Here is a 23,533-nt window from a genome sequence, read left to right as displayed (position 1 = left end):
CCCTGGGCACAGTAGAAAAGCCAAAGGGCAGTGCAGAGAATTGGTAATGCATTGAACCTGCAATGAAGCGGAGGTATCTTCTGCAATTTTGTCTGATAGGGACATGCAAGTATGCCTCCTTGAGGTCCAAAGTGACTAGCCAAGCATTCTTGCCCAGCATGGGAAGAAGCTGCTGTAGTGTTAGCATCTTGAATTTTGGTACTTGCAGATAGGTGTTCAGAATTGAAAGATCCAGAATGGGTCTCCATGCTTTGTCCTTTCTTGGAACTAGGAAGAGTCTCGAGTAAAATCCTTGTCCCTGCTCCTGTGTAGGTACCTGTTGAATGGCTCATGTTCATGAGAGCTGTAATTTGTTTTTGTGCCTCTGCCCATTGATTTGGTGGCAGGTTTGGCATTCCTTTGATCCTTGGTAAGGTATGAAAATGGAATCTGTATCCTTGAGAGACAATGTTTAGAACCCATTTGTCTTTTGTGATGATGTGCCAGTTGTCTGCAAAAAATGCTAGTTTTCCTCCCAAGGGTGTTGCCAGGAGAGAATTGCTTGGTAGCTTCTGTTAGCTTGGGGCCTGTCTTCTCCTCCTTTCTGGGTAGCAGAACCCCATTGGCAAGGTAAGGGCCCTGTGACTGACCTCTGCCCCTTGGGCATCTGCATTTGCCCCTCTGTGATCTGTCTGAAGCTGGAAAGGACCAATTTTTTGTTGGCCAATTTCTGCTGAAGCGAGGGGGTTGTACCTGCAAGAAATCCTTGGCCGTTTGCATAGATTTAGCCTTATCCTCCATTTTCTTTAAAACCTCTTCTGCTTTGACACCAAATAATACTTCCTGTTGTAAAGGTGCATCGAATAATTTTGCTTTAACATGGTCAGGGAGGGTTTGCTCTTTTAACCAAGTATGTCTACGAATGACTGAGCCAGTAACAGCTGCTCTACAGGAAGCTTCCAGTGAATCAAATCCACATTGTAAAGTATGCTTGCGCACCTGTTCAGCTGCATGCAACAGATCCTGCATTTCCTTGAACTCAGGCTATTCTGTGTGTGTGCTCATTTTTTGTTTTAATTGAGACATCAGGAATTGTTGATATTTCAACATGTGAAACTGGGAATTTAATGCTCTCATAGCCAGAGTTGCAGAGGTGTATATTTTCTTTCCCCATCTATCTAGGGCTCTGGAATCTCTTTCAGAGGGCACAGGATTTTTAGCCATAGAAGCCTTTGCTTCCTTAGGACCCTGGGATATGGTTTCTGGGTCAGCTACAGGGCTTTTATAAAGGAATTTGTGCGAGTCAGGTACTCTGTAGTATCTGTCTGGTTTGGCTGGAGCAGGAGGTAAAGAGTCTGGATTTAAACTAGACTCCAAGTAGACATCATCCACAATATCTAAAACAGGAGGAATAGCAAGAGGTCTGTGCTGGGGTAATAGAAGGAACTCTCTGAGCCTTTTTTTAGAATCAGAGTAATCCTGGCCTTCCCAGTGGAAATGTTCCCTCATGGTATGTAATGTTTCCCCAAAGGAGTAGTCTTCAGGGGGAGATGCTGAGGGAATAGAGTCTTCAGCATCAGAATCCTCATAAGGTGGAAAAGTGTAATCCTGTTCCTCAGAAGAATCTGAGGAGAGAGAAACCTGGTCAGAGGATGCATAATCCTCCTCTTGTCTTGGTCTTTTATCAGGAGGGGGATGGGAACCCCTGATAAGGGTAATTAAATCTTCAGCCATCTTAAGCATCTGTTTCTTAGGTATGGGGCCTTGACCTGTAGACTGATGAACAGTTTTCTTAGGTTTTAAAGGAGTTTTAAGTTTTGCATAAGATTTAATGGTGGGAGTAGTCGGTCTGAGGACACCTGCAACCGAAGGTGTTTCCTCTGCACCGGTGCCTAAATCTGCTCCGGTGTCGGTAGATAGCTGCGTCGGCCTAGTAGACTCTGCGTGGGAGTTGGCAGCTGTCTGGGGTTCCAGCACTGCGGTCGTCAGGGGCTGCGTAGGCGCCTCACTGAAAACCGGAGAACCGGCGACAGACCCAGCTGAGGCCTCGTGGTCTGGCTTATTCCTAGGCTGCCTGTACTTATCCTTGCATTTTTTTAAGAATAGCAGTTGTCGGCTGCTCCAACGGCATGATATAATTGAATTTCCTACCAAAATAATGCCATGCGAAGTCAAAACGGCATTTGACAGTGCGTTTATTAAACCTAGCGCAAAACCGACAACCTGTGAAGTCGTGGTCTGGGCCGAGGCAAGGAATACAATAGGAATGGAAGTCCTTATGAGGCATTTGCTTCCCACAAGAAATGCAATTGTTAACTTTTTCTGACATCGGACTGAGGCAAGAAAATGTTCCCCAACGGGGTACTTAGCTTTATTGAAGACTTCGGACTGAAATTCAAATCGAAAATCTCAGGTGTCGGCCGACCGGCACTTGCGAACTGCTTCTGCTTTGGGCACCGTGCAGCAAAAAAGACTGAAGAAAATGGCGTCGGATGCCTCTTATATACCCCTGACGCACTGATGTCAAGGAAGAAGTGACAGCAACCGACGCCGGACCAAGACTTTGGAATTCGGGCCGACTGCGGGACCGCCTGATGGCAGGCTAACCCAAGTGTGATGACTGCAGCAGGGTAAAGTACAGTTTTGTACCTACCATAAATGTAGATGTCCGAACTGGATAGCATCTGCAGTCATAACAAGTGGGTTGTCCTGTCGTCAGGCAGCCCTGCAGTCGGCCGGATTCCAAAGTCCGGGTCCGGCTTCGGCTGATGTCGCACTCCACCCGACGTCATCTCTGTTGGTCTTCGGGTAAAAAAGCATCAGCCGACGCCATTTTCCTCAGTGTTTCTTGCCCCAGATGCCAGTAGCCCTCTTGCAGGCTAAAAATTTGGATAGATGCCAATGTTTCCAAATAGATAGAGGTAAACACAGCAATAAGCATATATGTACATATATACAAACAAATACACCATAAAAGACTCACTAACAGCTAGCTATTAGGAGGGTAAACACCCTAGGAGTACCACAGAGGGGAAGGAGGGAGGGTAATCCTGACTGCAGATGCTATCCAGTTCGGACATCTACATTTATGGTAGGTACAAAACTGTACTATGTCCTTCATGGATGCATCTGCAGTCATAACAAGTGGGTAGAATACCATAGCCAACTAGGGGAGGAGGATAAAAGTAGATTATGGTGTGTTTAGGATCCCTTGCAGTACAGCAGTGGCAAACCCTGCTCGGGATCTGGAATATAGAGGCAAATTATAATGCTTGGCAAATGTATGCACGGAGGTCCAAGTAGCCGCCTCAATAATGTCTTTGGTTGCCACTCCTCGTAAGAAGGCTGTGGTAGTGGCTTGCCCTTGTAGAATGAGGTCTTATGTTCTGTGGAATTGGTTTTCCATGGAAGGAGTAACAGTATCGTATGCAATTTCCTATCCATTTGGAGATTGTCTGTTTGGAAATAGCTTTTCCTTCCCTTCCTGTTGCATAGGCTACAAAAGTTGGTCAGTCTTTCTGCTATTTTTGTTCTGTCCAAGTAGTAGCGTAGCTGTCTATGTACATCCAAGGTATGCAGTATTCTTTCCCTCTGTTTTGTGGGTTGGGAAAGAAGGTAGGTAGGTGGATTGCCTGGTTTAAAGACACTCTGGATACCACCTTGGGCATAAATGTAGGATTAGTCCTCATGGACACTCTATCTTGGTGGAAGATTAGGAAGGGTTGCACTGCCATTAAGGCCTGTAGTTCTGAAACCCTCCTTGCTGAAGTAATTGCCAGTAGGAAAGCAGTTTTCCATGACAGGTGTTGTAGGTCTGCTGTTGCTGCTGGTTCAAAGGGTGATAGTGTCAACTTTTCTAGCACAAAGTTTAAATCCCAAGCTGGTAATGGTGGTTTCCTTGGAGGTTTTACATTCTTGATTCCTCTGAGGAACTGCCTGAGCAAAGGGTGCGAAAAACAGGTGGATCAAAGCTGTATTCTGCTGAAATAGCTGATGCATGTATCTTGATGGAGGAGTAGGACAGGCCTGAATGAAGAAGTTCGCCAGATACTCCAGAATGTTAGGCATATCTATGTTTGACACATCTTTTCCTCTTTCCGTACTCCAAATGACAAACCTTTTCCATTTTCCAGCATAGTTCCTTCTTGTTGAAGGTCTGCGTGCTTCAAGAATAATGTCTTTAACTCTTTGGGAAAGTTCTGGATTAGCTGCTGCTATGTGATGTTCCATGCAGTCAGTTGCAGCGTTCTTAGGTTTGGATGTATGATGCTGTAGTTGTTCTGAGTTAACATCAAAGGCATCAGGGTATTGGCCACATATTGTTCGAGACATGCTCTTCAGTAGTGGGTACCAGTGTTGTCTTGGCCAGTTTGGAGCTATCAGGATTATCCTTGGACGTTCTTCCTTGATTTTTAGTAGTACCTTGTGTATCAAAGGAAGAGGTGGGAATGCATATGCTGTTAGGCCTTTCCAGTTGAAGGAGAGTGAGTCCACTTTCCATGCTAGTGGGTGGAATGTCCTTGTGCAGAATTTTTTGAGCTGGTGATTGAGAGGTGATGCGAATAGGTCTATCTGTGGCATTCCCCATTTCTTCGAGATGGTCTTGAAGATGTCCGGGTGCAGCTTCCATTCGTGGGCATCCGAAGTGGTTCTGCTTAATATGTCTGCCAGAGTATTGTCTTTCCCCGGTACAAATATTGCCTGTAACTGAATGTTGTAGCTGAGTGCCAGGGTCCACAGCTCCAAGGTCATTCTGCATAGGGGTATGAATGAGTGCCTCCCTGTTTGTTGATGTACCACATGACTGTGGTGTTGTCTGTCCTTATCATCAACTGGCCCTCTTTGAGAAATGGTTTGAACTTTTGGATTGCCAGTTTTACTGCCAGCATTTCTTTTAGATTGATGTGCAGGTGAAGTTGATCCTGTGTCCACAATCCTTGCACGCATTTGTCCAGCATGTGGGCCCCCCATCCTAGGTCTGAAGCGTCTGTTGTGATGGTCTGGCTTGGTTGACATCTGCGAAAGGGTAGGCCTGGGTTTGACTGGCATGCCTGAGCCCACCATAGGAACTCCTGTTTTAAGCATGGAATTAGTGGGATTTCTGTTTCTAGACTGTGTCTGTGTTGGGACCATAAATTCTTTAGGTACCACTGTAGTTTCCTCATATGTAGTCTGGCAAATGGGACCAAGATTATGCATGATGCCATGAAGCCCAAGGCCTGCAGAACTTTTCTTGCTGTTAACTTGTTCAGTTTTGTTAGTGCCAAGAAGTAAAGAGGAAGTTCTTTTTGTTTTTCTGTAGTCAGGAATGCCATTTGTTGTACTGTGTCCAATTCAGCCCAAGAATGTCCTTGTTTGGGATGGTATCAGCCTTGACTTTTGTAAATTGACTGTGTATCCCAGTCCTTGTAGCAAGTAAATGACCCTTTGTAAATCTGTTGTCAGCTTGCTTTTGTTGTCCCCTTGTAGCAGGCAGTCGACCAGGTATGGGTAAATTTGAATTCGCTGTAGTCTGCAATGGACGATTACTGATGCCAGGCATTTTGTGAATACTCTGGGCGCAGTAGATAAGCCAAAGGGCAATGCTGAGAATTGATAGTGCTCTGATCCTGCAAGAAATCTGAGGTATCTTCTGCAGATTGGTCGAATGGGGACGTGCAGGTATGCCTCCTTGAGATCTAGAGTTACCAGCCAAGACTCCTTGCCCAGCATGGGAAGAAGTTGCTGTAGGGTCAGCATTTTGAATTTTGGGACAATGATGTATGTATTTAAGGTGGACAGGTCGAGAATTGGTCTCCAACTTTTTCCTTTCTTGGAACTAGGAATAGTCTGGAGTAGAACCCCTTTCCTTGTTCTGCTGTTGGCACTCTTTCCACAGCTCTCATGTTTGCTAACTCCGTTATCTGGCGTAGAGCCTCTGTTTTTTGATTTGGAGGTAGATTTGGCATTCCTCTTTTGACTGGTAAAGTGTGGAAGTGAAACCGGTAACCTTGATCTATGGTTTGTAAAATCCACTTGTCTTTTGTTATGTAGTGCCAGTTCTTTGAAAATAAGGTTAACTTTCCGCCTAGAGGAGCTGCTATTTGTTCCCTGGTAGGCGGATTTAGGATTAAGTCACTGTGGTTGTGCTGATGTAGTGGCAGTGGTTGTGTCTGTGCCTCTGTTGTTACCTTGCCACTGTCGTCCTCTGTAGGCACCTCCTCTGGATTGGTTTCTGCCTCTGGAACGTCTATTCCTGCCCCTTTGAAATTTTGTGGAGTCAGGAAAGGACCAATTTTGGCAGGCCAGTTCCTGCTAAACCTTGGGGTTGAACCTGCAAGAAATCTTTAACAGTTTGAACAGATTTTGCCTTTTCTTCCATTTTCTTCATAACCTGCTGGGCAGGTGTACCAAACAAACTTGTCTTGTCCATAGGAGCATCTAGCAACTTAGCTTTAACATGATCCGTAAAGCTTGTTCCTTTAGCCATGCATGCCTTCTTATCACTGTGCCTGTCATGGCTGATCTAAATGAAGCCTCCAGTGCATCATAGCCACATTTTAAGGAATGGTTGCTAACCTGTTGTATGTTATTTACCATCTCTAATACATATCTCTTATCAAGAGATTCATCAGTGGTTAGTTTTTAGTTAACTGATCAAGCATAAACTCTTGGTATTGTATCATGTGAAACTGACAGTTTAAAGCTCTAGCTGAGAGAGTAGCTGAAGTGTAGACCTTTTACCCCATCTGTCTAGTGACCTTGCTTCCCTTTCAGAAGGAATAGGGTTTTAGCTGTGGTCATGGCTACTGCCTTGGGACCCTGGGATATAGTTTCTGGGTCTGCAAGTGGGGCCTTGTAAAGGTGGTGATGAGTATCTGGCACCCTGTAAAATCTGTCTGGTTTGGCAGGGGCTGGGGTAAAGAATCTGGAGCGGAGCAAACATCATTGAAAGCATCATCCACCACAGAGAGAACAGGAGGTATAGCTAAGGGCCTGTGCTGTGGGAGGTGCAGAAAGGTCCTAAGTCTTTTCTGGAGTCTGAAAAATCCTGTTGCTGCCATTGGAACTGTTCTCGCATGGCATGCAAGGTTTCCCAAAGGAGAATTCTTCTGGTGGGGAAGCAGCTGGAATGGATTCTTCAGCATCAGAATCTTCAAAATTGGAGAAGGGAGCCTCAGGCTGGTCAGTTATGTCTGATTCATCAGCAGAAACATCAGAAGACACTGGCTCAGGGGGCTCTGCCCTAGGTCTCTTCTCTGGGGGCTGAGAGGCCCTGTCTGGGTGAGATTGAGATCCTCTAATTAAAGAAATCAAATCTTCTGCCAAAGAAAGCATTTGAGAACTAGAAGAGGGCCTGGATGTGGGGGGTTTAACAGGCACTGTTTTAGTAGTCTTGGCTGCTTTAGCCCTGGCGAAGGCCTTAATGGAAATGGCAGCTGGAGGCCTAGCAGCACCACGTGCTGGGGTAGAGACATCCAAGGGGATGGTGTCTGATAAGTCAACCACCGTAGTGGGTAAAATTTCTGAGGTCGATTCAAGAGTTGTAGCAGGGGCCTCAGTTGTAAGAATTGGTTCAGGTGTACTTTGAGCAGTTTTCTCGGTTTCGGCCGAAACCGAGACACTCGCGGTTTGCTTTACCGTGGTTTCGGCCGAAACCGCGGACCGCGAGTGTCGGTCTTTATCTTTGCGTTTTTTGGGGGTAGTCGGAGGATCCGACGGCATAATGTACGCAAAATCAGAACCGAAAAACTGTTCTGCAAACTCCGACCGACGCCTAAGCGTTAAATCGGTTGAAAGAGGCACAGGCGAACAGGCTGCTACGTCGTGGGCTGGGCCTAAACAAGGCAGACAGTAAGAGTGGAAATCTTTATGAGGTATTTGTTTCCCACAGGTTAAACAATTGTTAACTTTTTCTGACATCGGCTGAGGCAAGAAAGAGTCCCCAACGGGTACTTAGCTTTAGAAGTCTTCGAAGTAGTATTCGGTAGAAGTAATCTCTGGATCCGACCGACCGGCACTTGCGAACAGCTTCTGCTTCGGGCGCCACGCGGCAAGAAAGACTGAGGAAAATGGCGTCGGCTGATGCTTTTATACCCGAAGACCAACAGAGATGACGTCGGGTGGAGTGCGACATCAGCCGAAGCCGGACCCGGACTTTGGAATCCGGCCGACTGCAGGGCTGCCTGACGACAGGACAACCCACTTGTTATGACTGCAGATGCATCCATGAAGGACATCATGATGAACATCCTATATTCCCATCCAAAATGGAAGGGTTACCATTACTCACACCCGAGCAGTCCTGGCAAACTGGTTTATGAGATCACTTACTGAACTGGCTAGTTCCACCCCCAAAGTTTCTGAACCAGTTTAAGAAAAGATCACCCAATAAAACAAACTTAATAATAAAGGTCCACAGTTGCAATCAACTTATTTCTTAACACACAAGACATCCACATCCAAAACAGAACAGGTGACTAGCCCAGTGGCATAGGCAGGCTACCTCTCTATGCTACTGGTGACCAAAATTCATGAGTTCCTGGTATGGCTAGTAGTGTGGCTGATGGCCACTTATCCATCTTTGGGGGTGGGGGTGGAATGCTTGTAACTACAGTGGATATAAACAGTTTACACACCCCTGTTAAAATGCCAGGTTTTTGTGATATAAAAAATGAGACCACAATAAATCATTTCAAAACTTTTCCCACCTTTAATGTGACCTATAATCTGTACAACTAGACTGAAAAACAAACGAGTCTGTTAGGAGAAAAAATATAAAAAATAAAAAAATGTACAATAAGCTGGCTGCATAAGTGTGCACACCCTTAAACTAATACTTTGCTGAAGCACCTTTTGATTTAATTACAGCATTCAGTCTTCTTGGATACACACCTACCATCAATTAAAGAGACTCTGATTAACCCCAAATAAAGTTCAGCTGTCCCAGTAGGATTTTCCCAACATTTACTTAGTTGCCTGCTACAGCAAAAGCCATGGTTCAGAGAGAGCTTACAAAGCATCAAAGGGATCTCATTGTTGAAAGGCATCAGTCAGGAGAAGGGTACAAAAAAAATTTCCACAGCATTGGATATATCATGGAACACAGTGAAGACGGTCATCAAAAAGTGGAGAAAATATGGGACAACCGTGATATTGCAAAGAACTGGACGTCCCTCCAAAACTGATGAAAAGACACGACGAAAACTGGTCAGAAAGGCTGCCAAGAGACCTACAGCAACACTGAAGGAGCTGCAGGAATTTCTGGCAAATACTGGTTGTGAACTACATGTGACAACAGTCTCCCATACTCTCCATATGTCTGGGCTATGGGGTAGGGTTGCAAGACGGAAGCATTTTCTTACACAGAAAAACATCCAGGCCCAGCTAAAATTTGCAAAACAATACATCAAGTCTCCCAGAATCATATGGGAAAATGTGTTATGGTCTGATGAGACCAAGGCTGAACCTTTTGGCCACAATTCCAAAAGGTATGTTTGGCACAAAAACAACACTTCGCATCACCAAAAGAACACAATCCTCACGGTGAAGCATGGCGGTGGGCAGTATCGTGCTTTGGAGCTGCTTTTCTTTAGCTGGAACTGGGGCTTTAGTCAAGGTGGAGGGAATTATGAACAGTTCCAAATATCACTCATGTTTGGCCCAAAACCTTCAGGCGTCTGCTAGAAAGCTGAAGATGAAGAGGAATTTCACCTTTCAACACAACAATGACCCCAAGCATACATCCAAATCAACAAAAAAATGGCTTCACCAGAAGAAAATTAAAGTTTTGGAATGGCCCAGCCAGAGCCCAGACCTAAATCCAATAGGAAATCTGTAGGGTGACCTGAAAAGGGCTGTGCACAAGAGATGCCCTCGCAGATTTGGAGTGCTTTTGCAAGGAAGAGTGGGCAAATACTGGCAAGTCGAGATGTGCCATGCTGACAGACTTCTACCAAAGACGACTGAATGCTGTAATTAAATCAAAAGGTGTTTCAACAAAGTATTAGTTTAAGGGTGTGCCCACTTATACAACCAGCTTATTGTACTTTTTTAAAACTTTTTTATATTTACCCCCCAACAGATTTGTTTTTCAATTGAATTGTACAGGTTATAAGTCACATTAAAGGTGGGAAAAGTTTTGAAATAATTTATTGTGGTCCCCTTTTTTTATATCACAAAAAATGGTATTTTAACAGGGGTGTGTAAACTTTTTATATCCACTGTATGTAACCTCTTCTGGAGACCAAGAGTCTTGCAATTGATCACATCAGGTTTTGGAGGTAGGCAACAATATCATAACGTGACTGTACTAGCTACTCCTGCTGTCAAAGATTATGATCGATCCACTACATTCATGAGGCTCTCTGCTCCACAAACTCAAATCCTCATAGATCCTTTGCATCCCTGGTCAAATGGAAGGTGTACCTTAAAATCCTTTTCTTAGGAGTCAAGGGGGGGCCTTCTGTAAAAGGAGTACTTCCGAAACTTCCTGTAAGGAGTGATTGGTGGATCCTGGGTTGGATATTAGAGAAGCACAACCAGTGGACTCATGGGGATGGGGGGGGGGGGGGGGGGAGTAAAAACTGTTACTACTACTTAGATTTGAGCAAGTAGTTCTGACAAACTAGCTTAACAGACAACTTGTAGAACTGCCCAATTAAAACCGAATTCCTAAGTCCCCGAATTAGTCTAAACGAATCCTATTAAAATAAACTTATTAATAAAAAAGTTGACAATCCATTCAAAATAAATGAGGCTGAAAGGAAACAAAGATGTGAATCAAAATTATGGCCTTTACCTTACTTTTTTAAATTCTAACATACACCTCAGCCAGGAGGAAATGGTTTCCAGCGGAGACTCCTCCATAATCAGAAGGGTTCTAAGTTTCACATTAAATACCGTGAAGAAACCACTCCTAACATTTTGCTGTACGCATTACCTCAAAAGGCAAAGCTTCATGTCTCATGACTGACACTGAAGAAAATCAGTAAGTCTGGGGAGGAGTTGTTATCACTGCTGAGACTGTTCTAAAAGCTAAATTGAGAATTTCTTAAGAGTAGAACAGAAAGTCAAGGCAAGACTCGTGTGAATTAGAACAACTACATTTATGCTAAATAACCAGGGATGTCACTACACAAAGTTATGGTCAAACAGGCTTCCCTTTGCTTCTAAGGAACTGACTCATGTGCAACCTTTAATGCAGTATCATGTAATGGTAAGTTAACAAAGGACTTAATTTTGGACTCGTCCAGCTTGTTTCATTACATCAAGGCAACTCCTTTTCACTGTGTGGAAACATTTATGATTATGATATACTACACTGAGTAGTCTCACTGGTTAACAGTCTTTCCCTGTCATACGCAATGAAGAGTTTTTTCCTTTTGCATCCTCAGCTCAAGAACATCCAATTTACTAACTGGCTTCATCTTCCCTTGTTCCTCATCATTATGTGCATCACCATGGCCAAAATGAGTGCACCCTCTCCCACCCCAACCTTAAAGCATAAAAAATTAGAACTATACAAACAGTGTCTGCATGCACAAGGGCAAAAGCTCCATGCAGCCACACAAGTTAAAATATGCTTGCTGCTGGTATACTTCTACATGCTCTAGTCTGTCCTATAGCAGTTACGGACATGTTCCTGCTCATTATATACCCACTGAAAATGCTGCATATTGTCCATATTATTAGTAGTTTAATGATAACTGTTCAAGCCACTATTACAAGTTAATCTCACTGGGTCTCAACCCACAACTTATGGAGTGAAGAACAAGTCTTTGGCCACGAATGTCTTCCTTGCTCTGCACATCAGGCTCCTGGCCACTTACTCTACCGCCCCTACAACTCCTCTGGTACTTCAGCCACTAATTGACCTCTTAAATGTCAGTGGAATAGGCAGAAACCTTGCATACAAGACAGCGGTTAAACCTGAAGCAAAGATTTTAACACCAGTTCTCTTCCATTTACAGTCTTGTCTGCACATTCAAAAAAAAAAAAAAAAAAAAAATATATATATATATATATATATATATATATATATATATATATATATATATATATATATATATATATATATATATATATATATATATATACACATACATATATGGGTTCATGTCAGTACATCGACAAGTTAGAATATAGACATCCACTTCACCGACACATGAAATAAACGGAACCGCAAATCACGGACATTTAACAGGTAAGAGGTTTAAATTTCGCTAATCATGCCTACCACACATGCATAACACTGCCACACTTACTAAAACATGGTAGGCATGATTAGCGAATTTAAACCTCTTACCTGTTAAATGTCCGTGATTTGCGGTTTCGTTTATTCGGCAAATGAACACTACTAGTACAGTGTGTGTTAAGATATAGCACTGCAGTCAGATTACAAGTACTTTAAGGATATCATCTACCAGCAGTAGAATTTGCAAAGTCACTGCAGGCCAAAGTGTTAAAGATGCCCATCATCTTTAGCTAAATAATGCAACATGGTGCAGTCATGTGCCTGGAACTAGTTTTCAGTTACGTTTCACGCTTTTTTTTTCTTTTGAAGGTGCACAATTTGAAATCATTGCTCTTACCTCCTCCTCCTACAGGTCTAAGTTTGGGAACACCTCCTTGAAAAAGGCCTCCCATAGGAGGTACAGATCCCGAACTAGAACCAAATCCACCGCTTCCTCCTCCTCCACCTCCTCCTTTGGGTTCTGCAAATGAAATTATTTACATTACTACTCTGGACTGACTACTTGACTTACATTCATGTCCCATTTAAGAAATCACAGCTTCATACATTGCTCTTGTTGGCAAGTGGTTTGCCACTAAACAAGCAATAATTCTCTTTTACTACAACAAAATACTTCATTATGCTACTCCAAAACTTCAGTCATTCAAAAGTTTTTACAGCATTTAATAGCTAAATAAACTAAATTCACAAAACAAAGCAAAACAAACTATAACCATTTCAAAAGCTAAATTTATTCATGAATTATTAGCTTCACCATATGCCAATAATATAGAAGGTTATGATCAAGTCTCAGACTGTAACCATGTTATTATGTATTTGAGATGTGGACACCAAGACAATTACGTTGAGAGCACAGCTCAAGTGGCGAACCTTGGCATCCACGTTGAGAACACAAAGGTTATGATCAGAAACCCAATCATAATTCTTTGTAGTGCATGGAGCTTTACCTGTTCCATGAACTACTGGTTACACGAAAAGGGAGGGGTGAATACATCTCCTATAAATGCCAGTAAAGCCCTTAGAGATTGCTGTGAAACAGACAGTAGGAGCAAACCTATCAGCTTTTTTTTTCTTTTTCATGGGCGAGATAAAGGATCAAAACCAGGGAGAATTTGTATACACTGCTCTAATTTACTTGAATGGTTAATAGAATGACAGGCTTTACCATCAAATGCACTGTGAACAGTAAGAAGTGTGAAAGTCTGCTTTTAGTATTTTTGAATGACTAATCATCAGTGATTTACCAGGAAATGAAAGTTTATGAGCACAGGACAAAAATACAACCTGAACTCAAGGACGGTTGACAGGCATACACAGTAGATAGAAACAAGGTCATTTCTGCTGCTAACTTGCTGGCTGGCACTTACTGCCTAGGTAAGACCCAATATTAACAAATAAGCACCTTTTCAAGCATGGTTAGGGCACTTGCGAACAGCTTCTGCTTCGGGCACCACGCGGCAAGAAAGACGGAGGAAAATGGTGTCGGCTGATGCCTTTATACCCGCTGAACTGCAGCTATGACGTCGGGTGAAGTGCGATATCAGCAGAGGCCAGACCCAGACTTTGGAATCCGGCCGACCGAAGGGCTGCCTGAGGACAGGACAACCCATTTGTTAGGACTGCAGATGCATCCTTGAAGGACATCAAGGTAATTTCTGCTGCTAACTTGCTGGCTGGCACTTTCAGCACTTACTGCCTAGGTAAGACCCAATATTAACAAATAAGCACCTTTTCAAGCATGATTAAAATCAGGTCACATGCTTGAGTAGCACATAACTAGTTTGTCCCCCCAAACACTGGAGCACACTCATGGCACTCCGTGCACTACAAAGAATTTAGATTCGGGGGTAAAGTAAAGCTTGATAAAGCACAACCATGAGGGTGCAGCTTGTGTTCTACCACAAAGGCAGGAAGTGACTCGTGACTGATGAGGAATTGCATCACTTCTGAAAAAATGCATCGCGTTACATTGGGGTTTATCTGCATCATTTAAGTCATAAACTTACTATGCCAGCTTAATCTGCCTTCTTAGTAACTTCGGCACATTTTTACTGTGTTCTATTTAACACTCACTGCTCCTCATGGTGCCATGACATTGGAGCCGGCTGCCTTAAGACTGACTTAACCAATAACAGGTAGATAAAAATAACAAAACAGTGTGTCTGCACGTGTCCATTGTGCATTCGGGGTTGATAGTTTTGTCTGGAGTAACTGCAATGGGAGAAACTAACTGCAGACGCTTGTTATTTCCATGTATATGCTCATTACAGACTTGCACGGAGTGGAGCTTAACGTGAAATATTATGCTGGGAGACAAAATTGCACCATTAATGGAGCATGCCCTGCAAAGATGTCGCTGAATGGTTGTTAGTCATCTACTGCTCATTTCATCCTCATTTCATCCTCTGGTTGTTCAAACAGCTGTGTTAGGAAAGCAAGTGGAGAAGGTAAAGAATTCTTCAAAAACATAATCAAATTTTTTCATATGGGTGATGGAACGCCACTCTCTCGAATCACTTAAGGCTCAGACAACGAAAGTGCAAATAAAGAAAACATGTACTGTTAACAAAAGACAGTTACATACATGAAGAAAAGTTCCTTTATACATTAAGCAGCAACTCTCTCTCTCTCCTCTATGTCACCTTAGGAAACATTATGCTTGACTTACAAAGCAGTAAAGAAAACTTACTTTGAAACAATCCAGTGACCTAACAAAAAAAGATTCTCAGCCTCAATAAAATTAAGAAGCCATCAATTCCTGGAAAACAGCTACTATAATGCAGTTAAATTAGGGTGGCCCAACCACAGACCCCGGTAACTACAGACCTATTACTCTTACTAGCCTCATATGCAAAGCTATGGAGCTATAATCTCAGACCTCATTAATCTGGACATTGAAAATCTTTTACTCCCAGACCCTCAATAATTTGGCTTCGTCAAGGAAAGGTCCCACCTCTAACTTCATTAATGTCACTGAAAAAGTAACTAAAGCAGTCAAAAGCAGTTATTAGTACATACAGAATATATGAACGCGGCCGTGGCCTTTGGCACTGTTCCCTGCAGGCATTACTGACAGACTTCTAGATACAAATATAAATCCTAATGTTGCACAGTAGACAGCTAAATGGTTGTCTAGCAGAACCTATGCAGTTAGAAAGACAGCTGTCACTCATATAAGCAAAAATGTTATCAGTGGTGTACCACAGTGCTCAGTCTTGGGCCCTTTCCTAGCTCACATCTACTTCTATCTTCTCTTGCCTTCCTTAAGGCTAGAGAGAAAGTACAGTTTTGTACCTACCATAAATGTAGATGTCCGATAGCTATGCATCTGCAGTCATAACATATGGGTTGTCCTGCCTCAGGCAGCCCTTCGGTCGGCCGGATTCCAAAGTCTGGGTCTGGCTTCGGCTGATGTCGCACTTTCCCCGACATCAGAGCTTCTGGGGTATAAAGGCATCAGCCAACGCCATTTTCCTCAGTGTTTCTTGCCCCAGATGCCAGGTGCCCTCTAGGAAGGCTAAATTTGGATAAATGCTGAAAAGTTCCAAACAGTAGCAAATTATATACATATATATATATATATATATATATATATATATATATATATATATATATACACACAAACAAACAAATACACCATAATAGATTCCCCCAGCTAGCTGAAAGAGGGGTAAGCACCCTAGGAATACCACAGAGGGGAAGGAGGGTGGGTAATCCTGACTGCAGATGCATACCTATCGGACATCTACATTTATGGTAGGTACAAAACTGTACTACGTCCTTCAAGGATGCATCTGCAGTCATAACATATGGGTAGAATACCATAGCCAAACTGGGGGAGGAGGTACTAAGAGAAGGATGATGTAGTTAAGATCCCCTGCAGAACTGCAGTTGCAAACCCTGCTCGGGATCTGGAGTATAAAGGTAGATTGTAATGCTTGGCAAATGTATGCACAGAGCTCCAAGTAGCAGCTTCTAAAATGTCCTTGGTAGCCACCCCTCGTAGGAAAGCTGTAGTGGTGACTGTAGCCCTTGTGGAATGAGGCCTGACATTTTCAGGAGCTGTCTTTCCATGAAAGGAGTAGCAAAAGCGAATGCAATTTCCTATCCATTTTGAAATTGTCTGTTTGGAAATTGCTTTTCCTTGCACCCCAGTTGCATATGCTACAAAAAGTTGGTCAGTTTTTCTGTTGGTTTTAGTTCTGCCCAGATAGTAGCATAGTTGTCTGTGTATATCCAAGGTGTGTAAAAGTTTTTCTCCTTTGTTCTGTGGGTTAGGGAAGAACGTAGGCAAATGAATAGCTTAGTTCAAGGATACCACCTTTGACATGAAAGTAGGATTGGTTCCCAGTGACACTCTATCCTGGTGGAAAATAAGAAAAGGCTGCACTGCCATTAAAGCCTGTAACTCGGATACTCTTCTTGCTGAAGTGATTGCCAGAAGAAAAGCAGTTTTCCAAGATAAAAACTGTAAGTCTGCTGATGCTGCTGGTTCAAAAGGAGGTAGTGTCAATTTTTCCAGAACAAAATTGAGATCCCATGCAGGTAGAGGGGGTCTCCTTGGAGGTTTTACATTTTTTATCCCTCTCAAAAATTGTCTGAGAAGAAGGTGAGAGAAGATAGGTGGATCCATATTGTATTCTGCTGAAATTCCTGAAGCATGAATCTTAATGGAAGAATAAGACAGGCCATTGTGGAACAATTCTGCTAAGTATTCTAGGATGTGTGCTAGGTTTGCCACTGTGACATCTGTGCCCTTTGTTGTGCTCCAAATGAGAAATCTCTTCCATTTAGCTGTGTATGTCTTCCTTGTGGAAGGTCTGCGAGCCTCCAGGATAATGTCCTTCACCCTCTGAGAAAACAGTTTGGTTTGGTTTTAAGGAATTTTCCAGGCAGTTAGTTGCAATGTTTTCAAGTTTGGATGCAGGGTCTTGAAATTGTTCTGCGTTAGAAGAGGCCATAGGGGAAGAGGCCATGAGTTCGCCTGAGACATGCTTCTCAGTAGCGGATACCAGTGTTGTCTTGGCCAGTCCGGAGCTATTGGTATCACCTTTGGCTGTTCCTCCCTGATCTTCAGTAGAACCTTGTACATCAATGGGAGAGGTGGAAAGGCATATACTGTTAGGGCAATTCCAGCTGAAAGAGAGAGAGAGTCCACCCTCCAGGCTTGTGGGTGGTATGCCCTTGAGCAGAATTTCTTCAGTTGGTGGTTGAGTGGGGAGGCGAACAGATCCATTTCTGGCATTCCCCATTTCTTTGTTATGAGTTTGAAGATGTCTGGATGCAGCATCCATTCGTGTGCATCCGTGGTAGTTCTGCTTAAGCTGTCTGCTAGTGAATTCTTTTCCTGGTACGAATTTGGCCTGTAGCTGGATATTGAGATTCAGGCATAGGTTCCACAGATTCATTGCCATCCGGCATAGAGGGTAGGAATGTGTGCCTCCTTGTTTGTTTATGTACCACATGACCGTGGTGTTGTCTGTCCTAATTAACAGATGTCCTTGATGGAGGAATGGTTTGAAGGCCTCGATTGGATGCCTCACTGCCAGCATTTCCTTTTGGTTTATGTGCATGCTTAGCTGCCCTTGAGGCCATAGGCCTTGGATACATTTGTCCTCCATGTGTGCTCCCCATCCTCGGTCCGAGGCGTCCGTGGTGATGGTCTGCCTTGTTTTTGGTTTGTTGAAAGGCAACCCTCTGTTGGACTGGCAGGCCTGAGCCCACCACAAGAATTCCTTTTGAAGGCATGGAATGATTGGTATCATGGTCTCTAGACTGTGACTGTGTTGAGACCATACATTCCTTAGGTACCATTGCAATTTTCTCATATGCAGCCTGGCATGTGGAATCAAGATTATGCAGGATGCCATGTAACCCAGGGCCTGCAGGACTTTCCTTGCAGTAAGCGGAGTCTGTCTTGTCAAAATCATGAAGTAATCTGGAAGTTGTTTTTGTTTTTCTTCTGTGAGAAAAGCCATCTGAGTGATTGTGTTCAGATCCGCACCCAAAAAGGTTATCCTTTGGGATGGCACTAGTCTTGACTTTCGAATGCTGACTGTGTATCCCAAGGCCTGTAGCAGGTGTATGACATAGGCCAAGTCCTTTAACAATTTTTTCTTGTTGTCCGCTTGTATTAGGCAGTCGTCCAGGTATGGATAAATGTGAATTCCCTGAAGTCTGCAATGTGCAATTACTGATGCCAGGCATTTCGTGAATACTCTGGGCGCAGTAGATAAGCCAAAGGGCAATGCTGAGAATTGATAATGCTCTGATCCTGCAAGAAATCTGAGGTGTCTTCTGCAATCTGGTCAGATAGGGACGTGCAGGTATGCCTCCTTGAGATCTAGAGTCACCAGCCAAGACTCCTTGCCCAACATGGGAAGAAGTTGCTGTAGGGTCAGCATTTTGAATTTTGGCACAATGAGATATGTGTTCAGTGTGGACAGGTCGAGAATAGGCCTCCATTGGTTTTCTTTTCTTGGTACAAGGAATAATCTGGGGTAAAATCCTTGGCCTTGTTCTATAGATGGTACCCTTTCTATAGCTTTCATCTGAAGTAAATTGCTGATTTGTCTTAAAGCCTCTGCGTTCTGGTTTGGTGGAAGGTTTGGCATTCCGCCCCTTTTTGGCAAAGTGTGGAAGTGAAACCTGTATCCTTTGTCTATTGTTTGCAATGTCCATGTATCCTTTGTAATGCAATGCCAGTTTTTTGAGAATAAAGCCAGCTTTCCGCCCAAGGGAGCTTCCAGTTGATCCCTGGTCGGCGGAATCAGAGTCAAGTCATTGTGTCTGTCCTGTGGTAGTGGTTGTAGTTGTAGCTGTGGCACTACTCCTCTGGTTGGCAGGCTGCCACTGACGGCCCCTGTAGGCACCCTTTGATTGACCTCTGCCTCTAGGGCGTCTGTTCCTGCCCCTCTGTGCTCTGGAGGTGTCTGGAAAGGACCAATTCTTTGTAGGCCAGTTTCTGCTGAACCTCGGAGGTTGGACCTGCAGGAATTCCTTTACTGTTTGCACAGATTTTGCTTTTTCTTCCACCTTCTTTAGAATCTCCTGTGCAGGGGAGCCAAATAAATTTTGTTTCTCCATTGGAGCATCGAGGAGTTTAGCCTCGACATGGTCTGGCAAAGATTGCTCCTTCAGCCAGGCATGCCTACAATTACTGCCCCAGTCATAGCTGATCTAAATGAAGCCTCCAGTGCATCATAGCCACATTTTAAGAAATGATTACTGACCTGCTGAGAGTTGTGTACCAAATCCTGAAGGGATTTACGGTCTAAAGGTTCAGGAGAAGAAAGCTTCTTATTCAGCTGATCTAACAAAAATTCTTGGTACTGTATCATATGGAATTGACAGTTTAATGCCCTGGCAGAAAGAGTAGCAGATGTATAAACCTTTTTTCCCCATCTCTCTAATGCTCTAGACTCTCTTTCAGAGGGAAGGGGATTTTTGGCAGTAGCAGCTGCAACCCCTTTAGGGCCCTGAGAAATAGTTTCTGGGTCTGCAGCATGGGCTTTTATACAGGTGGAAATGAGAATCCGGGACCCTGTAATATTGGTCAGGTTTGGCAGGGGCCGGGGGAAGAGAATCAGGTGCAGTACTGACATCATTGTATACATCAATTACAGTTAAAACAGGTGGTATGGCTAAGGGCCTATGCTGGGGCAAATGCAAAAAGGTCCTTAATCTTTTTCTAGAGTCAGAGAAATCCTGACCCTGCCATTGAAAGTGCTCCCTCATGGAGTGTAAAGTCTCCCTAAAGGAAAATTCTTCAGGTGGGGAGGCCGAAGGAATAGAATCTTCTGCATCTGAATCCTCATAAGGCGAGTATGCCCCTTCCTGATGGTCTGACAAATCAGATCCATCTGTGGAGTAATCTGAGGAGAGAGGTTCAGAGGGATCAGTCCTGGGCCTTTTGTCTGGAGAAGGTTGGGAGGCCCTGTCTGGGTGAGGTTGGGAACCCCTAATTAAGGATATAAGGTCCTCAGCAAGACTGAGAATCTGAGAACTAGAGGAAGGCCTCTGGGAAGTAGATTGGCAGGCAAAGCTTTTGAAAGTTTGGCAGCTTTAGCCCTGGAGAAGGTCTTAATAGACATAGAAGCTGGGGGCCTAGCTGCCCCACGTGCAGGGGTAGAAATGTCCAAAGGTATGGTGTCGGACAATTCTTGAGCACTAGCTTCGGTAGGGAGTGCTGAAGCAGACTCAGCCGGGGCCTCTCTGGCCTCGGTGGTCGGAGGTATGGTTTCGGAAGTAGTAATAACTGTGGACTCAGAGACACTCGTGGTAGACCTAGCCGTGGTTTCAGCCGAAACCGCGGGCCGCGAGTGTCGGTCCTTTTCCTTGCGTTTTTTGACCATATGCGAAGTCGGAGTCTCCGACGGCATCTTATAAGCAAAAGCGGTACCAAAAAATTCCTCTGCAAACTCCGACTGACGTCTAAGAGTCCGTCGGTTGAAGGAGGCACAGGCTAAACAAGCTGATACGTCGTGGTCTGGGCCTAAGCAAGGAAGGCAGTAAGAATGGAAATCCTTATGAGGTATTTGTTTCCCACAAGTTAAACAATTATTTATTTTGTCTGACATCGGCTGAGGCAAGAAAGAGTCCCCAACGGGGTACTTAGCTTTTTTCAAAATCTTCGGTAGCTGAAATCTCTGGATCTGACCGACCGGCACTTGCGAACAGCTTCTGCTTCGGGCACCGTGCGGCAAGAAAGACTGGGGAAAATGGCGTCGGCTGATGCCTTTATACCTCAGAAGCTCAGACGTCGGGGAAAGTGCGACATCAGCCGAGGCCAGACCCAGACTTTGGAATCCGGCCGACCGAAGGGCTGCCTGAGGCAGGACAACCCATATGTTATGACTGCAGATGCATCCTTGAAGGACATCTTCTAAACAGGATTTTTTTTGGCTAGGCTTGTAATGGGTCTGCAGACCAATTGCCTAGTATTTGCCCATTAACCTATACTGTGAAATGCGACAGCCTCTTATCTCAAGAGACTTGCACACATACGGAATAAAATTCTCCATCTCAAATTCACACCATCAAAAACCACACTTTAAAAACTGGATGACTATATAAACACACAAGTTAGAACATGGGATCTAGATTATTATGTTCTTTAATGGCCAGTAAGCCTTGAATTTGTTCATCAAACCCATCGCCCTACCTTAAAACCTACACACATTCTAAAGACATCCAACAGTCTCATACTGCCAAAAGCAAGTGAAAAGTACAATTGCGTTAAAAACAAAGTACAGTATTGTACCTACCATAAATGTAGATGTTAGAGTGTTCACACTGCTGCAGTCATTACACTTGGGTTATCCTGCCATCAGGCAGTCCTGCAGTCGGCCAAAGGTCCAAAGTCTTGGTCCGGCGTCGGTTGCTGTCGCTTCTTCCGTGACGTCAGTGCACCAGGGGTATACAAGTTGCATCCAACGCCATTTTCTTCAGTTTTTCTTGCCCCAGATGTCAGGTGCCCCCAAGTAGGTAGGCAATACATATTGCTAATAAAACAAATATATACATATATATATATATATATATATATATATATATATATATATATATATATATATATATATATATATAAAAACTAAAAACGATACCTTCAGTTACAAGCAAATACACTACCAAAGGTTGTATAGGACAGAAAAGTATAGATAAGTGCAGCTAGGACAGAGGAGATGGAGGGAGGGTAACCTGGACTGCAAGCAGTGTGAACACTCGAATATCTACATTTATGGTAGGTACAAAACTGTACTATGTTCATCGTGTTACACTGTTGCAGTCATTACACTTGGGTAGAATCCCAAAGCTAAGGTTAGGTGGCTGGTCTATAAAAAGAGATAGGATTGGCTATGAGGCCCTGCAGAACTGCAGTGGCAAATCCTGCTCTGGATTTAGAGTAAAGAGGCAAGTGGTAATGCTTGGTAAAGGTGTGCACTGAACTCCAAGTTGCAGCCTCCAAAATTTCCTTGGTTGGTACTCCTCTGAGAAAGGCCGTTGAAGTGGCTGTTGCTCTGGTAGAATGTGGCCTAATGTTATTAGGGACTGATTTTCCATGCTGTGTGTAGCAGTAACGAATACAGTGTCCTATCCATTTGGAGATAGTCTGCTTTGAGACAGCCTTGCCCTGTGACAGCCTTGCCCTGTGATCCTGCAGCATATGCTACAAACAGTTGCTCAGTTTTCCTGAAAGATTTTGTTTTGTCCAAGTAGAAGCATAGCTGCCTGTGTATGCCCAAAGAGTGCAGAAGTTTCTCCCCTTTATTCTGGGGGTTTGGATAAAAAGTTGGCAAATGGATGGTTTGATTTAGAGCCACACTAGATACCACCTTTGGCATAAAGGTAGGGTTTGTCCTTAAAGAAATCCTGTCCTGATGAAAAATTATAAAAGGTTCCACTGCCATTAAAGCCTGTAGCTCTGAGACTCTTCGTGCTGAAGTTACTGCCAGGAGCAGAGCTGTTTTCCATGATAAAAATTTTAGATTGGCTGTATTGGCTGGCTCAAAAGGTGGCAGGGTCAGTTTTTCCAAAACAAAATTGAGGTCCCAAGTTGGTGCTCTCCAGGGCGGTCTTATGTTTTTAGCCCCTCTAAGGTACTGCTTTGGCAAGGGATGAGAGAATAAAGGAGGATCCGTGTAGTGATGTGCTGAAATGGCAGAGGCGTGGATCTTAATTGATGAAAAGGATAGGCCTTTGTCCAGCATCTCAGTTAAGTATTGTAAAATCTGAGGAATGTTTGGAACAAGAGGGTCAAGGCTTTGAGCCTGGTTCCAGGCACGGAATCTCTTCCATTTTTGTGAGTAAGATTTCCTGGTGCTAGGTCTCCTGGCCTCCAAAATGACATCCATAACAGCTTTAGAGAGAGGTGTTGCATGTTTGACTAATGAATCTGCAATGCAGCCAGGTTTAGGATTTTGAGCTGACCGTGCAGGATCCGATTGTTTTGCTGAGTCAGAAGGTGTGAAATTTGAGGCAAAATCCATGGTGGGCCTTGAGCTAAGTTCTTTAAGATTGGGCAACAGTGCTGGCGTGGCCAGTCTGGAGCAATCAGGATCATCTGTGGTTTTTCTTGTCTGGCTTTTAAGAGTACCTTTGAAAGGAGAGACAGTGGCGAGAAGGCATAAACTTTTAGGCTTTTCCAGCTGAACGAAAGAGCATCCACTTTCCATGCTTGTGTGTGGTAAGTCCTTGTACAGAATTTTTGTAGTTGGCAATTCAGTGGAAAGGCAAAAAGATCTATGTCTGGGCATCCCCATTTTTGCATTGCCATGCAGAAGATTTGTGGATTCAATTTCCATTTGTGAGGGTCCATGA

At 43.8% G+C, this 23,533-nt stretch overlaps 1 protein-coding gene across 2 annotated transcripts in view; it reads right to left on the bottom strand.

Moving 5' to 3' along the window:
- Window positions 1-23,533, bottom strand: part of WIPF2 (WAS/WASL interacting protein family member 2) — a 950,999-nt gene that overhangs the window by 787,204 nt on the left and 140,262 nt on the right. Inside the window, exon 3 of one of the 2 annotated variants that reach the window (XM_044055015.1) lies at window positions 12,552-12,674. The exons of the other annotated variant lie outside the window; for it this stretch is intronic. Within the exon in view, the coding sequence (XP_043910950.1) occupies window positions 12,552-12,674 (123 nt within the window). The remainder of the gene's footprint in view (window positions 1-12,551; window positions 12,675-23,533) is intronic. 2 annotated transcript variants of the gene reach the window in all.

Source organism: Protopterus annectens, chromosome 13.part0 (assembly GCF_019279795.1).
Source record: "Protopterus annectens isolate FY-2018-M chromosome 13.part0, PAN1.0, whole genome shotgun sequence".
Classification (NCBI taxonomy): Eukaryota; Metazoa; Chordata; order Ceratodontiformes; family Protopteridae; genus Protopterus; species Protopterus annectens.
The sequence above is the reverse complement of the archived record's forward strand: the minus strand, read 5'-3'. Positions and strand labels throughout refer to the sequence as shown.